The 12,979-nt window shown below is 44.0% G+C and overlaps 1 protein-coding gene across 1 annotated transcript in view; it reads right to left on the reverse strand.

The window, feature by feature from the left end:
• Positions 1-4,850: 4,850 nt before the first annotated feature.
• Positions 4,851-12,979, reverse strand: part of LOC135057183 (oocyte zinc finger protein XlCOF8.4-like) — a 146,290-nt gene continuing 138,161 nt past the window's right edge. Inside the window, exons 11-13 of the mRNA XM_063963081.1 lie at positions 9,296-9,393; positions 9,053-9,167; positions 4,851-8,285 (exon numbers count right to left, since the gene is read on the reverse strand). Coding sequence (XP_063819151.1) covers positions 7,390-8,285; positions 9,053-9,167; positions 9,296-9,393 — 1,109 coding nt within the window. The 3' untranslated portion in view covers positions 4,851-7,389. The remainder of the gene's footprint in view (positions 8,286-9,052; positions 9,168-9,295; positions 9,394-12,979) is intronic.

Consider the following 12,979-nt stretch of genomic DNA (forward strand, 5'->3'; position numbering starts at 1 on the left):
TCCTCTTGATTTTAGGATAGAGGTTTCAAAGACAGCGATAACAAGGACCCTGCATTAGTAGATCTGTACGTTTAGGAAGCAGAATTGGAGCTTCCACGGACATCCTTAGTAGATCTATGTACCAATGCCTTCTGGGCCAAGCTGGAGATATTAGAATTATGGCTCCCTTTGCTTGCTTTATTTTCCTCACCACCCTGGGTAACAGGGAGATTGGAGGAAACAGATAAGGTGCCATAACCACCATAATCTTGGTAAATCCTCTGGGGGCTGTCACTAGACCAAAAGGCAAAGCCTGGAGCTGAAAATGTTGCTGGAAGATGTCAAACCTGAGGTAACACTGATGGGCCCATGCTATGGGCACATGAAGGTAAGCATCCTGTACATCCAGAAATACCATGTAATCTCCTGGTTCCATGGCCAAAACTATGGAGCGTAACTTCTCCATGTGAAACTTTGGAACCCAAATGTATTCGTTTAACATCTTGAGATTGAGAATTGGTCGGAATGATCCATTTGGCTTCTGAATCAAAAATAGGTTGGAGTAAAACCCCCGTCCCCGTTGTGTCAGGGGTACTGGGATAATTACCCCAGACTGAAGCAATTTCTGAACTGCTTCTTGCAGAGCTCTGGCCTTCGACTCTATACGAGATGGGCTGGTGCAAATAAACCTTTGAAAAGGCTGCTTCTTGAAAGGGAAATCATAACCGAGAGATACCACCTTCTGCACCCAAGCATCCGTCGTCGACTGCTGCCATGTGTGTGCAAAGTGAAGGAGTCGGCCCCCAACCCTGAAGTCCTCCACGCGGAGGCCCGCACCCACAGACTGATGGCTTCTGTACTGGCTTGGAAGCTGGCCATCTATTGACCCATTGCTTCCTACCCCTAACTGATTTATTGTACTGGGATTGCTTAGAATCATCCTTTCCTTTTGCTTTACCTTGCCATCGAAATGGCTGAAATTTTGAACCCCTCTATAACTAGCCGGAAACCTGACCTTTTTGGATTCAGCTTCCGATTCCAGAATATCTGTCAATTGTATTCCAAACAGAATATTACCAGGGAAAGGCAAAGCTTCCAGAACTTTTTTGGATTCTGCATCCGCTTTCCAAGTACGTAGCCAAATTGCTCTACGAGCGGCTACTGTTAAGGCTGATGCTTTAGAAGCAATCGTACCCATATCAATTGCTGCTTCTTCCAAATATTGCGCAGCTTGTTTTATATGGCCAAGATGAGACTCCTGCTCCCTGGTAGGTGCGGAGAGGCCACTCTCTAGTTCCTCTGCCCATTCTACCATTGCTTTTGCCATCCAGGCTGAAGCCATAGCTGACCTTACAACAGCCCCTGACAGAAAAAAAATGTTTTTCAAGAAAACATCTACTCTTCTATCTGTGACATCATTCAGTGAGGTAGAGGGCAACGGTAAAATAGATTTTCGCACAAGTCGCACGACATGTGCATCTACTTTAGGAGGAACTTTTTTTTTAGAACAGTCCTCAGCCGGAAAAGGATAGTAAGAATCCCACTTTTTCAGAATTCTATATTTGGTGTAGCCCAAGGTTCTTACATAATTTGTCAGATCTTCTGACCCGGGAAACTCAATCCTAACTGTTTTTGGACGTTTAAACACAGGTGCTGTAGATTTTGATATTGCCCTGGCTGATTCTTCCAGAGACAGAATACCCTTCAAGGCATCAATAAGCTCAGCTATATCCTCTGAGCTGAAACCCTCCGACTGGTCGTCATATGGGGTATTTGAATACACTGTATCCTCATCTGTTGTATCGTCTTGTGTAGTCTGTAACATAGATGTATCTACCCTGGTTTTACTAGCCTGCTTACTTGTTGAAGCTGCTGGAATTAAACAACAAGAAGGGAGCTGCATGTAAGGGTTAATAGTGTATCCTACTCCCGGGAGTGGAACTGCAGGTGCTAATTTGTCAGCTATTGTAGATAAAGTCTGTGCAAACACACCCCATGGTGGATCGACTGGTGGCTAAACCAGAACATGTCTTTTACTTTGCTGATGCGCACAACAGTTTGCACATAACCCATCATAAGTTAGATACTGGGCTAACATCCCTACTTTACAAGATAAACATGTTAAGGGTGTAGGAGTCCCTGATAAAGTATCCTCGTCACTTTTGCCACTCACAGACATGGTAAATAATCTGTTTATACAATATACTACACGCTCTGTGACTGAAATCACTTCTATAAATATAGAAGTGATATCAATCTGACCACAAACCGAGAACACGAATTGAGGTTCAGAAACAATACCGACAAACATATAAAAATCAGCAATCACACTAGCAGTCAGTCACATGTTAAATATTAGACATTGATCTATGAGTATATAATCAAACACAAAAATACTTCTCCAGTATGTAGGAGTACAATTACCGTATTCTGTTTTTAAACAGCTATTCCAACAAACTTTTCAGACATATTCATGCAGAAAACGAGAGTACTGTACAGGCCTCATATGAATTGTGTACCAAAATTAACTAATCGTACTATACAGTAGATAGAATTTTAGTACTGTATAACCCTTACTCAGTAGAGTGGGATACAGGGAGACTCAACCCACTTCCAGGATTGATCAATACGCTCGAAAGACGCTGAGTGGATGCAGACGCTACTAGTGTACACTGCCGCTCCGGTAACTGATAAAGGACACAGACGCTCAGTGAACGATTAGTGTATGCAGACGCTCCTGTCCGCGACCCGGTCTTGGCGGTAAACTCTAGTGTACACGGTCACAGCGGCCTAAGCTGCGACAGAGTATCCTCGTGGTAGCGTCTGAGCCGGAAGTGAGGCAATCAGTTCATGGACGGGAGACGCACGGAAACTGGTCATGAACTGGGGGGAGGGGTGACCAGGAGAGCATCAGACTCCCCCTGCTGACATAAACTCCAGGGATTGCGGCCTCAACCTAGTCCTGGCGCCTATGATCCCTAAAGCATAGCGCTGGAGCACCTAAGGGTGGCGGCGCATAAACCACTGTTTGTAGTCTCCACCAATACAGTGCGGCTGTGTCCGAATTCCCCTAGTAAGTGGAACCGATGCCTTACCTTCTCCCCATGCTCCGGCCAAAGCCTGGTAGTGTCTGCTGGACCGGCTAGAACATCCGACACAGACGCCCGCCGAGACAGCACTAGTACCCGGAGGTAAGCGTTGTTGCAACCCGGTGGAGAGTTGTTGGAGCGACTCTTTCTATCATGCATTTAAGACGCTGTTAAGAAAGATCACTCAAAACATAGTACGACTATAAAAATAAAAAAGCTTAGGGCTGCCTTAACAGCAGCCCTGTGACCATGGTCCAGCTCCTGCCGCACCAACAAAAAACTGATTTGACCAAGTCAGTGTTCGGGATTATATTGGCGAGCCCGATGCATCCTGGGAGGACAGAAAGCTTGTGACTGTTTGGTGCCATTTCCGCTGTCGCTCCGGCATATCCTAATGTTATCCTGTGGATAACCTGTGGACCCAGCCGGAGAAAAAAAATAGTAATTAATTAAATTAGATAATGGTTTCTCCTCCATGGTAACACTCAAAATGATAATCCCATACAGAGAAACAGCATATGTTCTTAATGTTAAATTATCAGTACCATTCCCTCCTATGCAAGATGTATACAGTGGGAGTATGCCTTTGACCAATTAGGGAGGGGGGGGGGATGTCCCTGTGACGCTTTTTATAGCGTAATTTGGACTGTCAGCCGTAGTAGTGATCAAGCCTGCCAATCGGGTGAAACGCGTCTCCACGGCAATTGGCAACAGGAAGCATACGGCGCCTCTAGACACACACAGCGGCATCAATCAACACATTCCGCGGCAGCTGCCCGTCCTTCACGGCCAGAAGGTCGCGGAACTCCCGGACCAGACTTCAGAGACCTAACATCAGCAGAGCTTGCGGATAGATGCCTGACCCCGCATAGCTGGTCTACCAACATCACGAATACGGGTAATGACACTATTTGCTCTGCTATATCTGGGTACATTCATAATTAGGTCCGCAAAAATTGCTCTGCTGCACCTTGAGATATGTATAATACATAATACAATAGTAAAGTGGCAAAGTTACCAAAAGTATATAATTTTTTCCTATGTATACATACTATCTAGTTATTTGATCAAAAACGGTTCGAATTCGGCTGCCCCAAACTTTTTTTTATACATCCTGTGTATACTTGAACAAACAGCAATACAGCAGTTTCTTTATTAAGACAAAAAAGTTTTTTTTCCTATTTTCAGCCATCTGACTAAACAAGTGTTTTACTCTAGCTGCTTTAAATAATATTTTTTCATAAACATATACACTTGTAAACTTTTTCCTTTCTGGTATACGTGAACAAATAGTTTAGAACAATGGAATACTGCAGCCCCTGTGTCAGAGCATAAAACAAAAGTTTTTTTATTAACCGTTATAATACTAGATGGTCAATAGAGGGCGCCGTACACAGAGTGACTTTAGAATTATTCCTGTTGCAAATCAGGCATATAGCCCAAATTTAATTAAAAAAAAATAAAATCTATGTTATGTTATAGATTTAAAATATATGTAATCTAGACTATTCTCACTCCCAACATACCTTCAGGGGGTATTATTTCTTAAGATATCTATAATAAAAGTTACGTTTTAATATATACAACAATCCTTTTCTTCAACAATTTTTCTATGTAATGAGTGCGCCAGACAAGGGTCTTCTTCTTTCTTGTCTGCCTTCCATTAGTGTCATATATTGTTTCGATGTGTTGGTTAACATGTTGTTATGTTTAATTAAAAAAAGTTAGACCAGTTATTCTTCTTTTTTTTTTATTATTTTATTTTTTTCAAATAATTGTTGCTTTCGTAAAAAAGGAGAACAAACATTTTCATATAACAGTATATGGATCGGCATAATACGAGTACAATGTATCATAGAACATGACATATGGAGAAGTCCAATATTAAAGTTGTAGATACGGTTAGAAAAGCCAGTAATGTATGCGCTGAATCCTCCAAATCCATATACAACATAAGAATATTCAATATTAACAATTTTAAGAGAAAAGAAAAACTAGAAGAGAATGGATAGGGAAGGTGGGAATAGATTAATCAAATCCAGATACTAAAAGGAGAACCTGAATATCATATAATAGGACCAGTGGAATTAGATCCATAGGGCAAAGGGATATAGTATTGCAACACTTTATGTAAATACAGGTTGAGTATCCCTTATCCAAAATGCTTGGGACCAGAGGTATTTTGGATATGGGATTTTTCCGTATTTTGGAATAATTGCATACCATAATGAGCTATCATGGTGATGGGACCTAAATAGAAGCACAGAATGCATTTATGTTACATATACACCTTATACACACAGCCTGAAGGTCATTTTAGCCAATATTTTTTTATAACTTTGTGCATTAAACAAAGTGTGTCCACAGTCACACAATTCATTTATGTTTCACATACACCTTATATACACAGCCTGAAGGTCATTTAATACAATATTGTTAATAACTTTGTGTATTAAACAAAGTTTGTGTACATTGAGCAATCAGAAAACAAAGGTTTCACTATCTCTCACTCTCACAAAAAAGTCCGTATTTCGGAATATTCCGTATTTCGGAATATTTGGATATGGGATACTCAACCTGTACCAATCTGTGGATTCAAATTGAGCAAAGATCTGAGTCTGGGTATCTTGTGACAGTGTACCAATATAGGGATTCCATTTTTTTAAATAAAATTTCACTATACCTTTTTCCAAATCAGCCAAAGTAGAGTAAAGATCTATAAATAAGATTTTAAATGAGCATGCTATGCACTGCCGATAAGGTTGGAGTATGTTTAGATAGCCATTTCTGGAGTATAACCTTTTTTGCAATGGTAACCAGTAAAGTCAGGAATGGGTATAAATGCAAATGAACATTGCCCAGGTTCCAAACTGTGAAATCTGCTAGTAACAGTCCTGTCCCACACACACACACACACACACACACACACACACACACACACACACAGTCCTTTCCCCACACTCACTACAGATTACACACACAGTCCTGTCCACACTCACAACAGATTACACACACACACACACACACACAGTCCTGTCCCCACACTCACTACAGATTACACACACACACACTCCTGTCCCCACACTTACTACAGATTACACACACACACACAGTCCTGTCCCCACTCACTACAGATTACACACAAACACACACACACACACACACACACACACACACACACACACACACACACACACACTCCTGTCCCCACACTCACTACAGATTACACACACACAGTCCTGTCCTCGCACTTACTACTGATTACACACACAGTCCTGTGCCCACACTCACTACAGATTACACACATAGTCCTGTCCCCGCACTTACTACAGATGACACACACACACACACACACACACACAGAACCCAGGTTCTGGCAGCTACTCACCATAGTCTCTGTCCCCAACACTCACTACAGATTACACACACACACAGTCATGTCCCCACATTCATTACACACACACACACACACACACACACACACACAGTCCTGTCCCCACACTCACTACAGATGACACACACAGAATCCAGGTTCTGGCAGGTACTCACCCTAGTCTCTGTGCACGGATGGCTGCTGCTGGCACTGCGGGTCCCCATTTCCCTCCTTCCCTGCCAAGCAGCTCAGCTCCGGTGTTTGAATTCCTGGATTGGTCATGTGACCAATCTGAGCTGTCCATCAGAGCTCCCACTGTGAGGCATGCCTCACATTTCTCTTTTCTATGCAGTCTGAGTGGCCGCTGTGTAGCCCCGCCCATCTGTACAGGCAGTCTCTGACAGTGAGAGATGAGGCTGAGCTGAGCTGATGCCTGTCACGAGTGAGATGTCAGGTAATGTACAACACTGCAAAAGTTAGGCCTCTTTTTTGCAGAAAATGTGTCTTTTTGGCAAAGCAATGTAGCTAGGTGCACGAGGAGACTGTGTCGATTAATCTGAGCCTGTATATGGAGTGGAACAAAATCAGTAATGGAAAAAAGCTGCTGCTACATTGTAGCACTGTGTACAGATTCAGATACTCAGTTGCACAAAGATATACAAGTGTCGCATATCACATTAATGAACAGTCTCCTCGTGTGCCCTGGTCACATTGTGTTGCAACGAAGACACATTTTCAGCAAAATAATAACAAAAAGGACACCCAACACTAGAAGATTCCCATGCAACCTAGAGTGCCAAGAGGTGCGGTTTGGCGTGACTGCAGCAAAGATGTATGAGGACATATCTAAAAACATCAAGAATACACTTGTTAAATGTATTCATTCCCAATGTTAAAATTTACATTAACATTATATTTTGAGTAGAGCTGCTCCCTGTTGAGTGTCTATCATGAGTGAAGTTTCTGATGTCTAACAAGAACTGGTTTAAGTGTAAAACATTTCCCACACTCAGAACACAGAAATGGTTTTTCACCTGTGTGACTTCTCTGATGTGCAACCAGAGCTGACTTATATGTAAAACATTTCTCGCACTCAGAACATGAAAATGGTTTCTCACCTGTGTGTGCTCTCTGATGTACAGCAAGAGCGGATATCTGTGTAAAACATTTCCCACACTCAGAACACGGAAATGGTTTCTCACCCGTGTGAGTTCTCCGATGATCATCAAGAGACGATTTATGTGTAAACCATTTCCCACACTCAGAACACAGAAATGGTTTCTCACCTGTGTGACTTCTTTGATGTGTAACCAGAGCTGACTTACATGTAAAACATTTCCCACACTCAGAACACAGAAATGGTTTCTCACCTGTGTGACTTCTCTGATGTGTAACCAGAAGTGACTTATATGTAAAACATTTCCCGCACTCAGAACATGAAAATAGCTTCTCACCCGTGTGAATTCTCTGATGTACTACAAGTTGCGATTTGTCTCTAAAAGATTTCCCACACTGAGAACATTGAAATGGCTTCACCCCTGTGTGCATCATCTGATGTTTTGCAAACTTGCACTGATATAAAAAACATCTGTCACACTCAGAACACTGAAATACTGAATCCCCTCTAGGACCTGACACATGTGTAACATTGCCCAAATTACCAGGAGAACATTCCTCACGGTGAGACCGATCTGGTGATGCATCTGCACTGAGATGTACTGGCTGCGTATTTAAGGTCATAGCAGTTTCTCCTGTGAACTCTTGTGTAATGTTGTTATCTTCCATTTTAAAAACTGGAGACAAATGTAAATCTACCTCCGACGTATTCCTGCTTGTGCGACTGTCTGTTGGAAATAAAATTTATGAAAATGAAAAACCGATTCACATTGAGGAGTCAATATCAATATGACCACTACAAACACTTTAGTACAATAATATATACATCCTATATAACAAAACGCTAACGCTGTTCCTCACCTCTATGGGGGGAATTAAAGTGGTTTGTCCGCCGGCAGCCTCTAGATAGCACCTGATGCAGCAATTAAAGTGTTGCTCCGTCCAGGCATGCACAGCCGCCGGCGCTGACGTTACTGTTATGTTTTGCTGTCATTTTGAGGGGCTGGTAACACACACACACACACACACACACACACACACAAAATGGTATGTTCCCAAGAGCCTAATAGTGTGCACATAAAGCGTAAATAGTGACTATGCATCATAGGTGCGTGTGGTATGGAAAGGGGTGGTAGGACGGGGACAAGAGAGGGATTAGGGACAGCCTAGATCTTTTCAGTACTAGGCAAGTCCCCTGGATGTGAATATGCCCCCTCCGTGGTGCAGACACTCCTGTCCTTGATGCCCAGACATGCCCCCTCCATAATGCGGACACTCTCCTCCTCTATATGGCCATGCCCCATGTCTTCATTAGTTAACACTCATTTTGGATGGTATGGTAAGGAGGAGAGCAGAAGTCTAATAAGGGCTGGGGGCTCCTGACTCCCCCACTGGGCAGATACATTTCCCTCATTAGTCTGTACTGACAGAGGAGGGTGTAGGATAAGAGACTGCTGTCGTGACAGAACAAGGAGAATATGTGATTATTACTCACCTGTGCTGATATCTGTAGGGATTTCCTCCTCTTTACACTGCTGATCTCCCCTCACATACGTCTCTTCTTCTTCCTCCTTCATATCTTCTACCTTAATTTTAGTCAGATCTTCACCCTTATTAAGCCATACATAAAATACTTTTCTAATGTCCGATTTCTTTAAGAGTTTAAAAAGAAACACTGATAATGTTCTTTTTAAACTCTCTTTGGTACAGTACTTTGACATTTAGGGATCCCACCTACCTGATCCTCCTGTGGGATCCTGTGAATTTCCTCCGTACCGTCTTGGGAATAAAGAAGACGGGGACATCTCTCTGGGGTATCTCTGTTACTGGATCCATCTAGTCAAGACACAGTTACTGAATACATTACTTTTTAGGCCATTATCCCAGTCAACTAAATTCCCCTATCCACCCACTTTGGAAAACACAGGCTTGTAATACACGTTGGACTGCAGGAACTCACAGGCAGACATGGCGGATGCATCACAGTGTGTGGTCCTGGACCCTTCCCATACTAACTCCGGACACATTTACACCCAATCCCTGCACTGAAGTGAGGGATAAATGGAGCTATTCCGGGAACTGGGGTGGTTTCCTTGTGGTTGAACAGTTGGAACTTGTCTAGAGCTCTTTGGATCCTTTACAAAAGGGAGAAGACAACTTTCTTCTTTGGGGACACGCATATTAATTCTATCACTTACCAAAGCTCACACTTACATACAATAGTATAGAAAAAAAAAAAAAAACGGGGATAAATACTTTTATCGTAGTCCGTAGAGGATGCTGGGGTTCCATTTAGTACCATAAGGTATAGACGGGTCCACTAGGAGCTACTGGCACTTTAAGAGTTTGAGAGTGTGGGCTGGCTCCTCCCTCTATACCCCTCCTACCAGACTCAGTCTAGAAACTGTGCCCGAGGAGAAGGACATACTTCGAGAGAAGGAAATACACAGTGGTGAGATTCACACCAGCTCACACATAACAAAAGGAAAGCAAAGCTAACCAACAAGAAACGATTCAGCAAAGGCTGAACAAACAATACTTAACCAAGTAACAATGCAGGAATACGAAGCACTGGGAAGGGCACCCAGCATCCTCTACGGACTACGAGAAAAGGATCTACCGGTAGGTATATAAAATCCTATTTTCTCTTACGTCCTAGAGAATGCTGGGGTTCCATTTAGTACCATGGGGATGTACCAAAGGTCCCAGTACGGGAGGGAGAGTGCAGAGTTTCCTGCAGAACAGATTGACCAAACTTTAGGTACTCAGCGGCCAAAGTATCGAACTTGTAGAACCTAGCAAACATGTTCGACCCTGACCAAGTAGCTGCTCGGCAAAGCTGTAAAGCGGAGACACCCCGGTCAGCCGCCCAGGAAGTACCCACCTTACAAGTAGAGTGGCCCTGAACAGATCTTGAAATCTCCAATCCTGCCGTAGATTAAGCATGTTGGATAGTAAGTCTGATCCAACGAGAAATAGTCTGCTTAGAAGCAGGACACCCAATCTTGTTGGGAGCATAAAGGACAAATAGTGCGTCTGACTTCCTGTGACGAGAAGTTCTCTTCAAAGCCCTCACAACATTCAAGGACTTTGAGGTAATGGAGGTGTCAGTAGCCACTGGCACCACAATAGGTTGGTTGATATGAAAAGCCGACAAGCTTTGGAAGAAATTGCTGACGCGTTCTGAGCTTAGCTCTATCCTCATGGAAAATCAAGTGTAGGGGTTCTTGTGCGACAATGCCCCCAATTCTGACACACATCTCACAGATGCCAATGCCAACAGTGTGACCGCCTTCCAAGTAAGAAACTTTACATCTACCTCCTGTAAAGGTTCAAACCAATCTGAATGCAGGAACTGCAGCACCACATTAAGATCCCATGGTGCCGTTGGATGGGCAGAAATCCTTTGAAGAATGTCTGAACCTCAGGGAGAGCAGCCAATTGTTGCTGGAAGAAAATGGACAAGGCCGAAATCTGGACCTTCATGGAGCCCAAGCGTAGACCCACATCCACACCTGCTTGCAGAAAGAGGAGAAACTGTCCTAGTTGAAACTCCACCATAGGAAACTTCTTGGATTCACACCAAGACACATACATTTTCCCATATTCGATGGTAATGCTTAGACGTTACGCCCTACCTAGCTTTTTCGGAATGCCTTTCCGAGATAAGATCTGGCTTTTAACCTCTATTGCAGTCAAGCGTAGCAGTGGTAAGTCTTGATAGGCGAGTGGCCCCTGTTGTAGAAGATCCTCACGAAGAGGAAGAGGCCTCGGATCCTCCAGCAGTAATTCCAGAAGAACCGTATACCAAGCCCTTCTTGGCCAGTCCGGAGCAATGAGGATCACCCGAACTCTTGTTCTTTTTATTAGTTTGAGAATCCTTGGGATGAGCGGAAGTGGAGGGAAAACATACACTGACTGGAACACCCACGGAGTTACCAAGGCGTCCACCACCACTGCTTGTGGATCCCTTGACCTGGAACTGTACCTCCGAAGCTTCTTGTTGAGGCGAGAGGCCATCATGTCTATCTGAGGAGCACCCCTTCGGCTTGTTACTGCTGCAAATACCTCCGGGTGGAGGCCCCATTCTCCTGGATGGAGATAGTGTCTGCTGAGGAAGTCTGCGTCCCAGTTGTCTACTCCCGAAATGAAGATCGCCAACAGCGCTCCCGCGTGTCTTTCTGCCCAGAGGAGGATTCTTGTTACCTCTGACACTGCAGCTCTGCTCTTCGTTCCGCCCTGCCTGTTTACGTAGGACACTGCCATGACATTGTCCGACTGAACCTGAATGGCTTGATCTCGCAGAAGATGTGCCGCTTGTAGAAGGGCGTTGTATATGGCCTTTAGTTCCAGAACGTTTATTGGAAGGATGGATTCCAGACTTGACCACTTTCCTTGGAAGTTTTCCCTCTGGGTGACTGCTCCCCAACCTCTGAGACTTGCATCCGTGGTTAGAAGGATCCAATTCTGAATCCCGAACCTGCGGCCCTCGAGTAGGTGAGAAGTCTGCAGCCACCAAAGTAGTGAAATTCTGTCTTTCAGCGACAGGCGTATCCGCTGGTGCATGTTAAGATGTGATCAGAATCACTTGTCCAGGAGATCCGGCTGGAAGAACCTTGCATGGAATCTTCCGGACTGCAGAGCCTCGTAGGAGGCTACCATCTTTTCAAGAAGGCGATGAAGAACTGATACCCGGGCTGGCTTCAAGACATCCTGGACCATTGATTGGATCACCAACGCTTTCTCCACTGGTAGAAACACCCTCTGCACTTCCGTGTCGAGTATCATTCCCAGGAAGGGTAGTCTCCTTGTCGGCTCCAAATGTGACTGTGGAAGGTTCAGGATCCACCCATGATCCTGGAGTAGTTGAGTTGAGAAAGCAATACCCTGCTACAGCCTCTCCATGGAAGATGCTTTTATCAGGAGATTGTCCAGATATGGAATTATGTTCACTCCCTGCATGCAGAGGAGCATCATCATCTCTGCCATGACCTTGGTGAACACCATTGGTGCTGTGGAGAGGCCAAATGGCATTGTCTGGTGACAGTCCTGCAGCGCAAATCTTAGATAAGCCTGGTGAGGCAGCCAGATCAGAATGTGAAGGTACGCATCCTTGATATTCAGTGATACTAGGAATTCCCCCTCCTCCAGACCGGAGATCACCGCTTTCAGAGACTCCATCTTGAATTTTATTACCCTCAAGTAGGGGTTCAATGACTAGGTTTAATATTGGTATTACCGAACCGTCCAGTTTCGGTACCACAAACAGGTTTGAGTAATAACCCTTGTGTTTTAGGCGAGGTGGAACTGGAACAATGAAATTTGTTTTGACCAATTTTTGAATGGCTTCCTGTAGGACAGCACTTTCTGTCAGTGAAGCTGGTAAGCCTCATTTGAAGAACCTGTGAGGCGGGAGTACTTG

Source organism: Pseudophryne corroboree, chromosome 3 (assembly GCF_028390025.1).
Source record: "Pseudophryne corroboree isolate aPseCor3 chromosome 3, aPseCor3.hap2, whole genome shotgun sequence".
Lineage (NCBI taxonomy): Eukaryota > Metazoa > Chordata > Amphibia > Anura > Myobatrachidae > Pseudophryne > Pseudophryne corroboree.